This window comes from Streptopelia decaocto (genome assembly GCF_964273445.1).
Source record: "Streptopelia decaocto genome assembly, chromosome: 7".
Taxonomy (NCBI): Eukaryota; Metazoa; Chordata; class Aves; order Columbiformes; family Columbidae; genus Streptopelia; species Streptopelia decaocto.
In genome coordinates, this window is record NC_138661.1 from 57,711,200 (window position 1) to 57,731,053 (window position 19,854).

The following is a 19,854-nucleotide window of genomic DNA, read 5'->3' on the forward strand; positions in this document are numbered from 1 at the left end:
TCCCACCCACCCGTTTTCACAGAAGCTACTGCAAGTACAAGATGTCTACTGTCAGTCACATTTGGCTGATATCACATGTGCTTAAAATGCTGCATATGGAAAATCAGCACATTAACAGACATCTTCATGTAAGCCACAAACTCAGCTTAAGAAATTATGTTAAAACTTTTAGTAGAAAAAGGTGACTGGTTTTGTGCTACTTTAGTGAAAAACTGCAACTTAAAGGCAACAGATGTGGCAGCCAAGAAAATGAAGGACGGCAGCCGACTTTACTCATATTAACCTTACCTTTTTTTTTTTAAACAGAGATATTCATTGCTCTGATTTAGGCCTCAAAATTTAAGCTTTCCTCTTGAACTTTTATGAACCTAATCTTGCCACAACAATCATTATATTAAGATGTGAGCTCTGCTTCTAAATATTGACATTTAACTTAAAAATAACCATCTAGCCAAAGTCTACATTAGGCACTGAAGTAAATTTTTAAACATGAAAATGACGTACCAATATAGTCCAAAAAATTCTCCCTACTACTGAACATAGTTGATGTTAAGGAACTCACAGAGCTTGAGAACACATCAGCATTCACTCCATCAATATGCAGCTGAATTACAGCCCACATGAACTGTAACTGTCCTCCTTTCACCCTCATCTTCAGAACTTGGACATGTCCACTTTAATATTTGAATATGTATGCCCAAATGTGCTGTTTATCAAATGTCCAACATTGGAGATTCCTAGATAAAGCAACCCTGAACTGTTACCCCGCTCTCTGGGACTGTCAGCTGTCCAGCCAGTCTTGGCTGCTGTTGGCTCCGAGTCTTCCCAGTTGGATCCCAATGTCCCCTGGATGTCTGAGCCCGCCCATGGCAGGCAGCTCCCTGACCTGCCTCTGGTGGAGATGCTGCTTGTTTTCAGACACGAGGATGATCCAGCCATGCCGACTGTGCGTTTCCGCTCCAAGGGCATACGCTACTCAAGTCAGTGCATCTAACTGATTAACATTGAGCGGAGAAGAATTAGGTTCATCTTCACGTCAGAGTGAGGAAAATAAATCTAAACCGAGGTACTAAGAGAAAAGTTATAATAGAAAACACAAAGCATTAGACGTAGCTTTACCGTTCTGAAGGTGGAAGCTGGCAGGCATTATTTGAAACTCAAAGGAAATCAAATGTGAACAGAAAGTCAAATTAGAATTGTACTTTTATTAATTCATCCAGTCCTAGAGAGAGAAAGAACATGTCTCATTACAAAACTTCTACTCTAGTACTTCATTATAACTGTCAAAACCAGTTTGCCCTATGCAAATTTTGCACTGAAATTGTGCCAAGTTCAGCAAGCCCACTGTTTTTCCGCTAACTGCCCAGTAAAGTAGATTTACAGACCACACATGATTTCTTATTTTAAGAAAAATTATTTGAAGTTTGCTTTAGTAATCTCATGCCAATTGTTCCTTTGGGATGGATCCCTTTCTTGCCACGTGACTTAGTCTCTGCAGGTCTAATTTGCAGCCAAATACACTCTTAGCTGGTTTATTAACAATCAAAGGCCAAAAACATTCAGCATCAATTCATTTTATTTACTTTTCTGACTATACAAGCGCATGTATCCAATAAATCCTGACACATGTACTGAAGTTAAAATAAACTTAGCTGACTGCCTCCAAAAGACAAATCTGCATCCTGTCTACAATGTGCTGTACCGAACTGAAACCACAGGTGAACAGATCTACTTCACGGCTTGTTTACGCACACAGAGTCATACAACTGCAGCTAAACTTACACTGGAATAATTAGATCAGCATAAAAGCCTTGATTTTATTTAATAATTTTTAAAAAGCAAGATAAACTGTAGTAACGTATGGTAGGGTCACTATCAGCTAAGAAAGGACCAAAGACAGAAAATTACATTAAGATCGTAAACCTCAAGCCTCTGTAACAGGTCAGCTCATTGAGTCCCTAAATACTGACACTTCAGAGTACTCATATAGGAGAATAAGGGGTTTGCATTGCACCTTCCAGCATTACACAATATTAATACCACCAGCATCTATCAGATGTTTATGATTTAAAGCACCTCACTTTGAAAACTCCAGAAGATGCTTACTTGCATTATAATCTAAGCAAACTGAAAGAACGCTGGAACAGAAGTCACTCGGTACCCATGCTTTCCACCTGTCCGTCCAGCTTATGCAGCCACAGGCCAAAGTGTATTTCTGGAGTAGGTCACTGGGCTATACACACCCCAGAATATCTGGGAAGTCCAAGATAATGCATGTGCAGTTGCCCTATAAATGCTGAAATTCCATGGGGCAATAATCAATAGCATTAAGTAACTTTTTTCAACACATTAATCTTAACAGTGAAGAATGTTAAAGAACTATAGTGACAAGTCTTTAGCAAGAACTATGCATGTACAAATAGTAATTTCAGAGCTTATAGTTTACTAAATCTTTATGAATTTTCTCAAAGGTAGCGAACTTGATCCATGGATTCCACCCTTTCAAGTGTTACACACCTAATCTGAGGAGGCTGCAGAGACCTAAGCAATGTAAGTATAACAAACAGCAAAAATCAGATTAAGAAAGTTGGTAATTCATATCCTATTTTAACTCAGTCATAATAGTTTTTTATATAATATAGAACAGTATGTGGAAGCACATCAAGGCAAAATTTTACTTGCACAGTTTTTTGGTTTGTTTAATTAAAATACAGTTAACTAAGTCCTTTTGATTGCATGTGGGGAAACACATTGAAAATACTTTCAACGAATTGCTGAATTAGTACTACTACTGTCTGCAAGTCAGATTAATGATCTCATCTCTACTGACAAAGAAAAGCCTCTGCTTAAAAGATAGTATCCCCCTGTCCTGTGAGCTGAGACTTGGGGCCACTGAGTAGATGCAGCACAGGAGTCAAGAGGAACAGGAGACCTTTCCCCAAACAGCCTTTGCAGCTGTGACAGCAGGAGCTCCAACCAGGGACGTGTGCAGGTCTGGGAACGCACGAGCCCAGGGATACACAGCACAGGAGAAACTACTGCCAGAGCTATGAGGAAAATGGAAATACGTTTTCCTCTGCACAACTGTTCTCACCTTAAAGTTAAGTTCTGGCCTAGAGCAGACTTTAGATGTATAAAAATACAAGCCTATTTCTTGTCATACAGAATGTGACCTGCAACTTTCTCTTTAGACAGGAGCAGAAAGGAAATAAGGCATTACTTATATCTCTGTATGTTATCATACCATTTCAGCAGATTTAGAAAGATGATGGTGTAATATACTAAACATTATTTTAAAAATTAGGGATTTTTCCACGAAATCTGGTTTGAGGTTTTGCCAGTAAGAGGTGACTTTCAGAACAAATATATCATTTTGGATATTCACAAAAAGTTATTAAACCTCATCTTAAGAATAACCTGCTAATATAAGATCCAAAGGGGGTCAGAATTCACACTTCAAAAAAGGTACAACTGAACTGAGCATTCTCAGCCTCTACTAAAAAGCAAATGTCAGTAACTCATCAAGTGGCATATGCTTTGACACAACAGGATCACCAACTCTCCAGTCCAAGCATAAAAATTAAAACTTATTATAAAGCATGAAGTCATTTTGTTGGCAGTTTTTCCCTTGACTCAGGAAATCTTTGTGAATGTCGTGAATCTGCCATTTTATGGTTTGGGATTTTTACAAATTCTTTTTCCTCTTTTTTCAAGGGGGGCAGAGAGAGGAAGAGAACGTGAATGGCAGGAAACGGGAGACTTGTGAATTATTACTTACGTGCATTTTCCAGAGTGATGTATTTAATCCTACCAGCTTTGTGATCGCAATGTTTTAACGTGCATATGCTCTAGACAACACACAAGACCGATACTGTCTTGTAGTAAGATCGTGCTAAATAAATGTTTGGGGTTTTGTGCTGATCTCATTGACCAGATTTTCCATAATGCATGAAATGCAGTTGCACAGGCTCAGTTACTGGCATAAATCATTCTCTAAGTTGTTGATGGTGGGGTTGGGGAGAGAGGATAAATTTCTTCTGAAGTGCAAAGCAGCATACAATTTGACCATTAAATTCTCAAACGATGTGAGTCAACATTTTTTAAAAATATTCTGTGTATGGTGCTCTTCCAAGAACTGCTAGAATAAATTCTAATTGTGTAATTAGTAAGAAGCACAGCTGAGGTCAGTAGAAGTATCTGCTGAGTCAAAAGTATTAAGTCTTTGTATGCTAAGCTGTAACATCCAGAAATTGCTGTTAGAAAGAAGAACCTCATTTTAGCAAACAGCATATACACCATATAGAACTATACCTATATACATGTGTGTATATATAGAGAGATATATTTTTGATGGCTAATAAAGTTACACACACAGAGTAACTGAGTTTTATGGGTGTACTCTGTAGATGTAAGTTACAATTCTTGATTAAAACCTCCAAGGCACTGTGAAGGAAAAGGAGAGGTATTTTGACTTAGTCTCCTCCTTCTCATTCCTGCAGATATATGCAAGTCAGTATGGAATCCAGCTGTATTTGCTAGAGCATCTAAATTGCAGCTTAAGCCAGACAGAGATGTGGATCAGACCAAGCATGTGACAGAGACATAAAAAGCTGGAAGGAGAAACTGGTGCAGTACCTCAGATTTCTTTACACTTTCTATTGGTAGGAACTTGAGGTTAGGGAGAAATCTTGCACGTTTAACTATTCTGAGATATACTAAGGAAGACTTTAAATGACACCAGCTTTACCGTTGTTAGTTCATTATTAGACTGCCTCTAGTCATCTAGTCATGTTCCAAGCTTCAGACTCCTGCTAAGGTCAAACTTTCAAATGCTTCATTTTAATCTCAGAAGAGGCACTTATCCTTATATAGCTTTAACAAACGTTACTGGGACAATTGAGACTAGCATCATAAAACAGAACAGTTCATGAAGGCTCACATGGCCAAGCTGCATCACCTGCATTCACAGAACTGAGTTCTATTCCCATATTTAATGGAACGCCACGTGTTTACCTTCCTTGTGAGTACAGACATCGAGTATCAATTAGACTAAAAGTAACATCAATCTTTTTGGTATATTATCACAACTTTGTGAGACCTGATGACCAAACTGACCACCATCCATTCCGATAATAAATTCTGGGTCAGTTCAGAACAACAGTACTGCAACAATGCGAAGTATGATTCATAGATGTCAACAAGTAAGTGGTATTTTATTTTCTATCCAGGGGTAGGGAGTTGAAAATAGGCCATCAGCTGATTACTAGAGCCTGTTCTTCTCTCTGGAAAACTTGTTGAGACATGTAACTGCCAAGAGATTAAACTGAAACCAGGCTTTCAGAGACACCAGGGAGAATACTTTTTTCCTGTAGACTACATAGCTTTTACGGTCGCTATATTAGTTTTGCACCCTAGGTTATCATGGGTACCACCCAGATATACGATGTGAGTACAATCTCCTTACTTTTTAGGCAGCATTTATTTACAAAGTATCCTGCAATCAACAGCTGAAGCAGGAATGAAGGGAACTGGAATGACAGGAGTAGCCTTCTCAGACCCAGCCTGATCAACTCTGTCAAAAAGGTTTTGAATTATTATGCAGGAAACTCAAGAAAGGTTTGATAGCTCTTTTCCAGCATTTACACACTGACAAATGAGTTTGCATTTTGCATTTTAATTAACCACAGAAACCTTCGAAGTGGTTGATTCCAGTTTTTGTGAAGACGACTCTGCCAAGCCAAACATCTCAGCTGCTCCAGCTGAAGCCCCACCAAGCTCACGGATCAGTGAGGTTCACCTGGTGAAGGCTACCGGGAAACAAGTAACTCTTCTGGTTTGGAAATTCAATCTTTCTTTTGTCTTAGTGTGTTATATCATTCGGTTAAAAAAACAGAGCTGTATTTAACTGTGCAAAGTAGTGTCCAGATTCCATTTCATGGTTTCCTGCCCTGTTTGTTTAACCAGGCATGTGTCTGAACGGTTAACTCACTATTACTTTCATAGCCCAATGCTTCATAAGCTTATGTTTCATTACAGATTGTACATGTGCTGAATTCTTGTCTAATGACCATGTAACAGGGCACGTTCAATTATTCTCTTTGGGTTTCGGAAAGAAACAGGAAGTTTGGCTATAAACAATGCAGTCATAGAATAAATTTCACCACAGCAAGTTCATCTGAAAAATATGCATTCTTTACAACACAGCCAGGAATGGCATTATGAGAACCAACATCCTGATGCACTCAGATTTTTTTTTTTTTTTTACTGTTTTTTTGTATTAAAACTTAGGCAACATAAGGAAAAAAACCTTTTACTTAATACTGGATGTTTTGTGATGAGCATTACTTGAAAGATGTGGATAGGGAATCAAAAGCAGCTGCTAGAAACCACAAGATAAATAACAAGTTTGCTAAATTTAGTATATGTTATGAAATACATAAAGTGGAGGAAGAGTCAGCTGTTGTAAATTTTTATCAGCTGGGAAAGAATTACTATAGAGTATTTCACTCTTTACTTACAAAATAAAGGGAAGGTGACAGACATTAAATAATGACAAAATTTTCAATAGGAAGATGTCAGTTGATCTACAGTAAAATTTAAGACTAAAATAGACCTAATTTTTGGCTACATTTCTGCTTTTAACTCTTTCAATAATCTACCAAAATAGTCACCTATAGCATTAATGAAATAAGAACAACTATTATTCTCTGGCTCCCAACTGTGCCTAGATAAGCGTAATATTATTATTGCTATGCTGCACCTTTCAATTATTCTACAAGTAGGATAAAATTTCAACTCCAGTATTAAATAGGCAGAGTACACTTGGATTATTAAAAGAATTTTCTTAACATAATCAATAATGTTACACTTCTTCACTAAAAGAGTATAAAAATTACTTTACTTAGCCATCTGTTCAGTCTTAACTAATTTTAATATACTTTATGCCAAGGTTTTACTTATTTTCTAATTTTCACATGAGAAAGAAAATACTTCAAAACATAACAATGACAGTCCACAATGACAGATTGGATTAGGTTTTCGCCAGGTTCTAGCTTCTAAGGATTCCACGTATTATGTCACAGCAGAAGTTCTGTGAAGTGCTTTACATCAAATGGGAACCAAAATGCCTATTTTTGAAAGACTGAGGTTGCTCAAAAATAATTAAGTATATGTTTAAAAACAAACACTGCCAAGTAGCTGACACCACAAATCTGACCTATCGAAAAACTGAAGAATTATTTTCTGAATTTCAAATTTTGCCATTTACACCCACACAAATTTTGCCAATAAATGCACTTATAGAAACATATATCTCTGTGTGTGTATATATATATATACACGTGTATATATACATATATATATATATATATATATATAAAAAAAAAACAGCATCCTTGTACACATTTGTCCTGTGCTGGCCTCAGACAGATGGCCAGCAGAGGGAGCAAAAGTTAATAAACCCTTTTCCTAGAGCAAAGATGAAAATGACTCATGCTATGTCAAACACAGAAGTCAGTGGAAGCAACACCATCTTGGCTGTCTCACTGAAAAACATGTGGTGGAGAACAATAAATTCTATGAAATGTTTTGGGTTGGTTGGTTTTTCTCTGACACAGATAAAAACCAAAAAACCACAAAGAAGTACATTGAGCTTACCTTTGCACAACAATATATGCCTTTCTGGATGACAGAAAAACACATCCTTACCAGGATATCCTCTGTAACATTATTCTGTTGTTTCTAGACACCTTTTTCTGAACTTTTGTTACTTATTGCAAAGCTTTTACCTGCAGGTTAATCTCTGCTTCATAGAAAGTTAAGCAGGAACAGTAGTGCCTCTCTGAGTCTATATCAGTCAAAACCACCACAAAGAACGTCGGCTGTTTTCTCTCTTTCGAAAGCTGCCATCCTCCAGGCTGGCAAAACTAAGGAAACAAACAAAAAGACATATAGTTAAACAGTAATATCAATCGGTTTAACTACGAAAAATACTTTTAAACAATATAACATAATATTATCTAACAAGAAACTCATTTCATTTAAAATGAACATATGCAGGGTTGCAATATTTTGAGAAAATGAAGAAAACGTAATATGTCTTAGAGCTGGTCAAGTGATATAAATCTATCCCTATAGACATGAAGGGAGATATAATAAACTATGTGAACTGAAGACGTGTTCCTTTGAATTCAGAATTCAAGATCATCTTTGCAGGGTTTAACAGGCAACAAGAGGACTCAACTGACACGTTATACAGGTTTCATTTGGATAACAGGTTAGAATTTGAAGCTCAAATTGTTGTATCTTGGAATGTCTCTATATTTTTAGTTTCTCCGTTAATTTATCTAATCAAACATAGTCCACTCACACCTACTTGCAAAGTTATTCAATGTTTACTCCTACCAAAAAAAACTATTTATAAGGCAATATTTTTCATTCACTTATTGATCACCTCAATAAACTTCATTGTGAACATTTGAAATTTCATAATGGGTCACACCATAGCAGAGAGATAGATTTTGCCACCCTTGTGAAAAATATATTCAAGTTTCATGACTGCATAAATCTCAGAGACAAAATCACTTGCTTCTCATAGCCAAAGAGGCTGCAGTTCTCCAAATACTTCCAGTGTACTTAGAATACTACATGTTTCCCAGCTCTTGCAGCAATGAGCAGACTAAGTATATGCAATACTTATAAAGCAACAACAAATAAGCCCAAGTCCTTTCAGTATTTGTTTCTTCAAGCTGATCAGGGCTGTGGCAATACAAGTCACCAGAACCAAGGCAGCAATTCTGGCCTTAGAATGGATGTGCATGATCAAAAATAGAACTATAGATCAAAAGCAAAGGGGAAGATGCATGTTTTTTCTTCTTTTTTTTTTTTTAAATAACTGGAGTACAAGATCAGTTAATAACTTGTTCCCAGTAATGGAAGAGTATGCTGAAATTCACAAGTCAGTTTGGTGCAGATTCTTGAGATGGCCTTTATGGAATTTTGTATTCACTGTTTCTTAAGGCTGAAGTCATACACATGAAAATTTCACAAGTACGTTATTATTCAAAAAATTATAAACATAGAATTGACATGAGGTAAAGGTAATAGCCCTGTATGTATTAGAAAAAAAACAACACACAAAATTATAGAATTATTAAACAATGCAGATGCCAAAGGAACCAGAGAGGTCAACTCTCATGCTTCCAGCAATTGCTTCTTTCCCCTGGACAGCTGCTAAAACCTGGAAGAGTATGAAGAGGAAGTTGTAAACAAACATTTATTACAGATTCATCTTTAGAACCTCTACAATAAAACCTGGGTAGTCTTAGGTGAACAGCAGTTAAAACTCTGCCTCTGATACACAGTTTATTTTATGATCCTGGGAAAATCTTCAAGATCAAAGTTTTCTCATGTTGCATTCTTCATATTCTAGATAGTCAGCTTAACACTTGTGAGTCTGTATCCTTGGAAGTGCTAAGCACCCCCCTGTATCTGAGAATAACTGTTCTGAACATCAAAAAGTACCCTGAGAAAAGACATCCTAGTCATTCCATGCTAAGCATCCAGTATTAGTCCATTATTTTGATAATACTGGCCTAATCTCCCTTTGGTTTTCATCCCATGTCAGTTAAAAATAAAAAAAGATATCACTATCAATCTTGCAGGACTGCTATAAAGATAATGCAATATCGTCAGTATAAGCAGACATTGTAAAAAAAGCATCACTAAAAAGTTTGACAATAAAATCATTACAGTTCTGTATGTATTGCAGAGTTTAAGTGGTGCGTAGTAAATGAAGCCTGGAATCCATAGCTCCAATAAGATAAAAACCCCATGACTCTGAATATCTATTTGTTCAACAAGCATGAGCCAAAATGCAAAGAACACAGTAAGATTCTGTTAATAAATAAAACCTTTCCATGATACACCATTAAAATGCAATCATCCATCCAGGGTAGGTCAAATTAAGGTTGCTTATGCAGTTCTAGGTGAGTTTACAGTCTTTACCCTCTTTCAGATCTACCAAGGCTCCCAGTTCTGACAGGAGGCCCATGATTGGTGCCATTGCCCTTCAGCTTTACGGGTAATTTCCCATCTCACACCTGTAAGCAGCAATCTATCCAAGTTTTGAGTGTCTGGAATTCCTGACAGAGGATCATTCTGCACGCACCAAACACCACCCTACTAACGGCACAGAAAACCTCGGCTATCCAGATAATCCACAAACAATGTATTCTGCGCTCAAATGACAAATACGGTAACTCGGCATGTATGGTCTACGCATGGCTGGTTTTCATCTGATACACACAGAATCTTCCGGTTTTGGACTTTGAGGTATTAGTAGGTTCATTTTGAATATTTTATTTATTTTAAAATAAATTCTAAAGTAATTGTTTTTATTGTAACAAGCCATTATTAGCAGGTCTACTGCACAAAATTTATACCAACATCTGCCCTGTAAACTGGGAAATTAAAAGGGAAAACCAACAGCTACATTTGTAACTATCAGAAGTGACTGTTGATCTAGGCAGCCTGCTCTCAATAGCAATCTCTCCATCTTTAGGCATGTCTAAACCCTGCTCGTGTCAGTGAGAATTCTTCTCTATTTCAAAATGAACTTGTATATAACATGCGCTTTCTAGATCTAACTGTTTTACTAGAAAACAACAATTAATGATTGTTAAGGAAAATAGCTGAAGTAGAGTACATCCACTGGTTACAGAGAGAATCTGTGTTGTCAAATAAACTGCATGGAATTTATGTAGAGATTGAGGATAAAGACAACATGCTCCTCCAAGACATTAAACAACGAATGATACTCAGTTTCCTTCAAATAAGGTAATAAATATTAGTGTAATATTTGAAATGCAAACAACATTGAGAAGAACTTTCCAAATTAGTATAAATACAAGCTACTACCCAGCATGATTACCACCGCAGTCTGGCCACTAAGAACGGGAAAATGCTTCTTTACCAAACCAGATGCTACACCAAAACAGACAAATGCACTACTGTGAATATAATTCAAAGGTCATATGCTTCTTCAGTAAACAAGAAAAAAACCCAGAAGTTTAAAAACGAACACGCTCCCATATTGTTTCACTTATTTACCAGAATTCTTGGAACCAGAACATAGTTTCTATCAAAGACACTGAAAAGTAGAAAGCATCAGATCATCCCACTCACTGTTTATAGAAATAAGCCTCTAATGGTAGCAAGTGCTTCAAATCGACTCCATATTACCACTGATTGCCTTCTAAAATCTGCTGCAAATAGCCAGAAGTTGAGCTGAAGAGTATGTAACAGGAATCTCACATTCAAGGTCCTGAAATGACATTTCAAGCCATGTTTGAAACTGCAGGTGCCCAGTGAAGCAAAGAACTTTATCTTAGTTATTGCCACTAATGCTTTCAGACCAAACAAGAAACCAGACATTTTAAAATGATGCGTGGTGTTTTAAAACAGCATAGCTGGGTTTGTTACCTTTAAAAATTTTGTACGTTGTCACCACAAGCTTCTCTCTAAAGTCTGCGTGTGACTAATGAATGTTTGAAAGTGACATTTGTTTCTTCTAACTTCTACAAGCCAAAAATGTCGTCTTTGTTTGATTCATAAATGTATCCCTTCTTTCCTACCTAGAGCCATAGCTGTGCCTCTACTCCTTGCCTTGCCTATTGGAAGTAATCATTTGCGTACATCAGCATATACCTTAGATATAGTTTTGGTGTCTGGAGTCACAGAAATATAGAATACCCCAAACTGGAATGGGGCAATGACGATCAAGTCCAACCTGTGACTCCACACAGGGCAACCAAGAAGAGCACTGTCCAAATGCCAATGTCCAATGTCCAAATGCCTCTAGAACGCCGACAGGCTTGAGGTCACGACCACCCGCTTGGGCAACAGCCTGAAGTCTGATGAAAAACTGAAGACAATGTAAAAATAGTCACAATTTCTATTAAAGCACTGGAGGGTTAGAATGTAGGAAGAACTTTTACTGGATACCATGGAAGTAAAGACTAAATACTACTCGTACACTGAACAGTATTTATCTAGTGTTCAAGTTTCACTAGAAAAATTTTAGTCAATTGTATCTTTACCACGGCAGGACTATATTTTCTGCCTTCCTCATCCGTTGATCAGAAACCACTCATTTGCTGAACTGCATGTTAGAACTTTGGCACTGACTTCTGGGCTTGCACCCTGAGCACAAACAAGTGCGTAACAAAACCTCGAACCAATATTCTAGTGTAGCTACAGACAGGAAGACTATTCTCTCTGCACTTACATTATTTTCTGTATCAAAAATCCACTACCTCTGATGGCACTACCAGAGTAGAAAAGGGAACAAGCTTGTTCAGGAAGTTCACCATGTGATAACGCTTTTTGCAAGTCACCTGTTGAAAGCACTTTTTAGAATTTATACAGAACAGAAGACAAGGTCTGTGATGCACAATTACAGAACACTGCAAATAATTATATTAAAATTGTTTTGTCACACTGTATATTTTCTTCAAAATATATCTGTGCACTTATTTCTTGTTAACTGAAATTCAAAGCTATCTGGATGCACATAAAATACAAAATATTTGAACTCTATGAACAAGTCTTGAATTAAAAGATCCCCAAATGACTTCAGAATTTAAAACATCTGACACAGATATCCACCTTCCTTTCTAATTTAACTCTTTCACCAAATATTTGATTCTCCCTTGGATCACTCTGGGCACAGAGTTTTATTATTTATTATTTTATCAGGTGTGCTTCTGTATGTTTTCTTTCACTTTTAAAATAACTGTGTTTTGTTTTTAGTATGTGTATCATCATAACCTTGTCTACAAACTTCCCTGAAAACAAAGGGCCATGTTCTGGACATAATGTGAAGGGAGTTTGTTCCATCTGGACTTGCATGACCCAGCACCAGCTGCGGAGTATTTCACCATTTCACCATTCACTTATGTATGGAATTTTGGCAAACGGAATTTTCTTTTTCAGATGCATACCTCTACTTTAAAACAAAACAAAACAATTACAGTGCTCACTGGCATAATAAAAACGCAATGTTATGAAGCTGTAAATCTGAGGAAATGCTTGAAGCTTTGGGGTTATCTCTGAATGTAAACAGAATACAAAATATACACTGAATTTTACAACATCTTTCTGCCTTTCAACATCTTGTATCCAACAAACCGCATATTTATCCTTAGCCTAGTCTAAAATAAAACTAGTGCATTTAGAGTATACTCCAAATTATTTCCAGGTACATGCCCATCTCATGCGCTGTGGAAAATTCTGATTATCAACTGTAAACAACTGAACTCATTAAGAAAAAAGTTTATAATCCTAAGAGAAACACAAAGGCCTTTTCTACCTTGGAAACAAACACAGAGTGCCCCAAGATGAACAGTGTCCCCCGTGACCCACTGGAACCTGCAGCCAGGGTCCCCACACAGGTGAGTACAAACCCATTGCTCCCTCCCACCCGGGTAATGTCACTTGGAGTCACAAACAATCCTCCTGCTGCTTCTAACGTGATTCCCCAAAATATTCCAACCAATTCCAGGCAGCTGAGACAGAGGGAAGGTGAAAGGAGCGTGGATACGCAGCGTTGGTTTAAAATCAAGGACCTGCTTTCTCCCCTCTGCAAATCGCAAAAGCGCAGTGGGGTGCCTGCGCATGCTGGTGGTATTGACACTGCCTGCCCCTCAGCCTCTCACACCTGAAATGGGTTGAAATATTTTAAGGAATAATATTAGAAGCAGCAGGAGGGTTGTTTGTGACTACAGGTGACATCACTGTCCAAGAACAGTTAAAGGTGAATAATCTTTCCCCTCCTTGCCTGGGCAGACACTCCCCACCTAATCCGGATATTTCCACCTCAGTTGTCAGCTCCTCAGTCAAACATAATAAACATGTCAATAAAGACACTAAGAAATACTTCCCTCCCCGAGAAAAGATCCTCAACCACATTCTTGGACTTCCAAAGGCTGGAAGTTGTTGAAAGATCTCTCAATGGCACTAATGCCACACAAGTGACAGATGAGGTTTTCTCTAACTTGAGCTGCAGATTAAAGTGATCGTCAATGATCAGATGCTCAGGCTTGTCACAGAGACACTGCAGCAAAAGTCCAACAAAAGAAGAAAAGTTAAAATATTTGGGAACATCGCAACTAAAATCAGCTAACTGATCCTCAAAAGCCATAGAGATGCAGAAGTCTTTTACTCAAATTCATCAAGAACTAGGTTAAGCTCCCCCACATACTAGTGACTACATAAGCCTGGGTGTACATCTACACATGCACATAAAAAATAATCAGTTCCAAGTTCATTGCTTTGCTTTTTTAAAACCTGATAACACTGCGTAATTCTAAAGACCCTTTCCACAATCAACAGCTATGCCGAAAACCCAAACTTGTAAGCAGCATTTCTACAAGGACTGTGTTCCTAGCTTGTCTTCTGACAAAATATTTGAACTGGCTTTTAGGAAGAAAACTACACCCACTGGGAAACCACTTTCTTATTCTGCTTTCAGAATACTTACTATCTCCATCTCAGTGGACTTAAAAAAATAAATAAATAAATCTGTCAATCTTCTGACTACTTCTGAACCAAACCAACCTAGACTACAGATGCGGTGATCTCTGAATAGTTTTTGTACGCTAACACCTTTATTTCAGAAGTACTATAGGATTAATTATGATATTCTGAATGGGGTTTTCTTCTCAAAACGAACTTCTGACATCGCTATGCTAATCATGGTTAGTAGGAAAGTGAAATTAGCGTGCTTGTGCAAATAATTAATAGTTTGGACTTTTTATTCATTTAAGCCACGCTTCCTCCTCTTGTTTTCAGCGAAGTGTCAATCAAGATAATCTCATGGCAATTTAAAGCTTCTGAGACCTTCAGATCCAGAACCTCTTTTTTACCACCATCACCAACAAAAACCAACACACACAACATGCTCTGCTCTGTCTCAGGCAAAGAGATTGAGACAGCTGCAGACAGTAACCAGAAATTCTCAAATACGCATCAATATGTCAAACCAGATACAAATATGTGAGGTGTCTGAAGCAGTTATCTTATGCCAGAGGATTTTTTTTTTTAACATACATTTTAAACTTCATTAAAAAGTTTAAAACTCATAAATTTAAACTCTCAGGACTTGCAACTGAAATTTAGGAACACAAAGTCTGCCTTCAAAACTCCTCTTACCAAGAAATGCTTGTTAGTCAGCAACAATTACTGCCAATGACACTGATGGTCAAAAGAATAATGAGAAGTCTGGATACTAAATATTCAACATGAAAGCTGAAAAGATAATTTCAATGCAGCAATAAATTCAAGCGAGGCATCATATCAGTAATTTATACTTCAATCTGAAGAATACAGGCCTATAGCAAATTACTTGTGTTTGGTTATGAGACAAAAAAGACAGTGTGGGTAAAAATCAGCTCATATTTAGAATATTCCTGAAGCAACACTGAAAGTAGGAGACTGAAAAAGAGTATCATCATCAAATAAATTAATTCTTTGTATTAAATGCTGTGGTTAAATTTTCAGCACTAAATGGATAAAGAAGCTCTTTTGTTCCTCTTAACCTATTCAACAACCAGTGCTCAGGAGTGGTTTCCAAAATGCATTGCAATACTTTCTAAGACAATGGTTGATTTGGTTTGGGTATGTGTGTTTGTTTTGTATTCTATTTTTAATGACCATTATCTGTACACTTGACAAGATTTGTAGCCATCTGAGGCATACAAGGCTAGAACAGCAGTTTACAGCATTTTTATACATATTTATCAGTCGAGCATGAAGCATTAACCTTGCCTAATGTACTCTTTTCTCTCTCCCTGTTCTTCCCTTGCCTTCCTTCTCTTCTGACAGTAGTAGCATGGTGTTACAACAGCAGCCATAAACTTTCAAGTCTTTAATGAGTTCCCAACACATTTTCTAGATAATGTTATAAGCTATCTTTCAACAGATATACAGCATGTACAAGTATAATTATTGCATTGGTTCAATGTCAAAAGAAATAAGTACAGCAGAGTAATTAACATACATCACTCAACAACTACAATTGGCACAAGGTAAGGTGTTTACATGATCATCGATTTTGATTTGACATTTAATGCTCCTCCGGAGGAACTGATCAATGTTATATAAAATGCTAGTGTAACACACAAAGTCCTCATTATCTTCTTTTTATAGCTTACACATGCACAATCAGATATTAAACCATATGGTTAACACCATACCCAGCCTTGCTGCCATCTTTGAAGCTACATTCTATTACTCTCTAGCAATTGTAAAAAAAGAGTGCAAGCAAACTTGTGTTAAGATTTTTACATTCATGATCTTGTAACTCCTTAGAATATATCAGCCAGAGAAGGGTTTGAAGACTTAGAGAAAAAGCACATGGGTGTGGGGATGTGTGTAAATATGTGGTAACACAGCATATACTAAAAAGAACGTTGATCGGAATTCACAGAGGCCTAGGAACTAAACGGCCTGTGACTGCTGCAGTAAAATAGACTTAGAGATTTAAGAGAGATGCCAACAGCCTCAACATGACAAAATACAGAACAGGAAGTCTTGAAATATGCAAATGAATTTAAAAGTTGGAATTTGCTCTTAAAATAGAGCGCAGAAATTAGATTAGAACATACGCTTATAGAACAAACCACAAAAAAACCAAAATAAAAGGCACTTGGTGAAAAAAAAAAATATATAATCAATTTGTTTTTGAAATATGCCCCTTCATAATGCAACTCCCCAACTCACCTTGAGTTCCAAAAAGTGCCCAGGAGGAGCAGCAGAACCAGGAGAACACAAGCAGCAGGCTGTGAATTAGCAAACAGAACACAGGGAAGAGATATGTGCTTCGAGATCTGGCTCTCAGGGAGTTTGTTCCACAGCTCCCATGTTTTATATAAAATCTCCGTATTTTGGGGCTGGGGATACTCAACCTGCACAGGATTCAGCTGACTTCTGAATACTGCCTTGCCTGATACCTCCCCTCCACGGACTGAAACAAATGGGTTTCCTGAGACCACATCTAGAGACTTCCAGTCTCATCATCCTCTAGAAACAATGCCAGCAAAATGGCAGTGCCACCTATCCCAGGGAGTTATCATTACCTCTTTTAACCATTTTGGACACCAGACATCAAGTCAAAATACATTAATCTACCTTAACCTGTCCTGCTGCGAGGGACAGAGATAACTACACCAGTTTGCTGCACCAAAGCTTTGTTCAGCTAAGGGAACTTAAAAATAAGCAAAGAAAATTACAGAAAGGGCGGTATATTTCCAGTCTGCTCATTTGGGGAGTTTAACAATACTTCTTGTGCACCTGGTGCTGCTCTTTGCCACTTAAGGTCACGATCAATTTCCCCTTTTGCAGGTGTGAGCTTCCACAAAGAAACAGAAAATACATAAACATAGGAAAAAGAAATGTGGCTAAAAATCTCACAAAGAAACAGCTTCTCATGTGAGTGAAAGCCTAAACTAGGACCTCAAACAAATAATAATTTAAAAAATGACTGAATTGCAATATGAACGTATTCCATTAGTGAAGTTCTGTACACTGGCTGCTACTACTGACTCTTACATTTACACAGCGCTGATTAAGAAAAGTATGAAATGCATTTCCTGTCAGCGTTCTCACCAAGAACACGGTAAAATAAGCAGCGTGAAGAGACAGCTGAAAAGTTTGGTGCTTTCCACTGAGTTTCAGCTTCCTCTGCAGAAAAATGGGATCAACAGTATGAGACATCCTTGGCCTCCCTTCCCACAAAACTGAGGCCTGTATTACAACCAGAGGGCATCACTACCGGACAACACGACGGGATGTCTCTAAGGGGTGTGGTAAGAGTTTGTCTGGCAAAAGCTCCAGAAAAAACAAAGAGGCTTTGTGCCACTATAGATGCTTTTGGAGGCACTGCTGGCATGCCAGTAAACAGCTTATTTTGATGAAGAGGTTATTTCCTCCAGGTAGGTTAGCAGAATGTAGCAGTTCCTGAACTAGGAGGTTAATAAGTGATTCCAAAACTTGTCAAAATGAAACTTCAGAGAGGTTTGGCTCTCAGAAAGTTTGTACTTGTAGCTTCCTATTTAAAAATGGTAACTGCTTTTCTTCACTTTTGACATTTCTCCAGTGTACTCGTGTTTGGAAGACACCTTAAACTTAAGTTTTGCATAATCACAGGACTGCAACTTGTATGGTCTCCGTTCTCCACCACATGTTAGTTAAAACAGAGCATAAGAAGTTTTTATGGGGAGCGTGCTCCTGTCATAAGATGTCACTGGAATCAGAAGGGTGAATGTGAGAACCTCTGATAAAATTCAACATTTTCAAACAGAATGGCTCAAAGTAACTTACATGCAAGAGAAAGAACTGAGGAGCTGTTCAACACTAAAGTTTTCCAAAATCCCAGGTGCCTAGAGACTGTAGACATTATTTCTGTGCTTTAAAAGGGTAAAAAGAACGTCCATAGGAAATTATAGTTAAGTTCAGCACAACAGTCAACCCAGGTAAATTAACAGAAAATAATTTGAAGCTGCATCGGCAACAAAAATAAAAGACACAAACAGACTGATGACTGGTATGTTTCTGTAGAAAACAAGCCACTAAAACAATTTGTGGAGTGATACAAATACAAGGCAATGACAACCACATGGTATACTTGGACTATTTCCTTCTTAAAGATGCTTGATTTGATGCTTTCTGACAATTATATTTTTAAAGTACATTGGCTGACACTAGTATGGCCTATATTAAATGGATGAAAAGACTCGCTTGCTGACAGACTGGAAAAGGTAACAGCAGAAACACACATCAGTGAAACCACCTCTATTGAAGAAGCATTATCTGACTCCTCACCCTCCTCAGGCCTCATCCTTTCCCATGTGTCACTACTGGGCAGCCACAGAACTGCTAAGAAAATCACTTTAGAACATGGTGTAGAGAATGCAGAAGAGAGTTTTCCAAATCAGACCAAAAAAAATCTTGGGGCTGGAAAACAAGCATCATACCATGAGTTTAAGAGCTCTGTTTTTTAGTTTATTACAGAGAGAGTATAGAAGCACTTCATACAGTAAGTTATATGTAGATAAGGTGTTTCTTAGTAAGAAGATAAGTGTTCCAGACCCAGCATATTACAAGCACCAGAAGTCATCATCATAAAAATACAAACCTCGAAATAAGATGTCACTCTCTAGTCAGTGAGGGGATGGAAAACTGGAACAGGTTATCAAGGTAAGCACTAGGCTCCCCTCAGCTGGAGACCGTCAAGTCAAATTGAACAGCTTTCGGAAGAAATTATTCAGTCCCTGTGGGTCAGCACAAGTCAGCCCAGACCAGCGTGGGACCTGGAAACCTCTTGTTCTTTCCTTTTCTGAGCCTGAACATGCCCATAACACTTCCATGATATGACTATAATCAGATCTCATACTTCAGAGCTTCAGCCATTCAAGCACAAGATTCAGACAGAGTTTCCACCTGAATACCTAATTGCACATCCGAGTATTTGCGAGAGAGCCAGCGGCAGCGATCCAGCACTTCACGGGGCTGGCAGGTACTGCAGAGAAGTCTGGCTGGCCTGTCTTGCTTATGTGACTAGATGTTGTGTGCCAAACCAAGGGCTGAGAAGGAATTTTCTACCAAATCAAGCTGAGAGGGATTCAGGAGTTTCTTTTGCTTGTTTGTTTTCCTTTGTAGCATGTGCCATGTTGGTATCATCAGTGCAATCAAGTCCCTTAAGCTCAGGAGATGCTATGGTCTCATCTTAATCTCAAGAACACTTATCAGTTTGGAGAGAACTGAAATTAGCTGGTATAACTGGAGCTGCTGGATACT

General features: G+C 37.8%; 1 protein-coding gene across 12 annotated transcripts in view; it reads right to left on the reverse strand.

Moving 5' to 3' along the window:
• SBF2 (SET binding factor 2) overlaps positions 1-19,854 on the reverse strand; it is a 265,873-nt gene that overhangs the window by 147,533 nt on the left and 98,486 nt on the right. For all 12 annotated transcript variants that reach the window (XM_082059563.1, XM_082059564.1, XM_082059561.1 and 9 more), the window contains exon 3: positions 7,788-7,925. In XM_082059563.1, the coding sequence (XP_081915689.1) occupies positions 7,788-7,925 (138 nt within the window). The remainder of the gene's footprint in view (positions 1-7,787; positions 7,926-19,854) is intronic.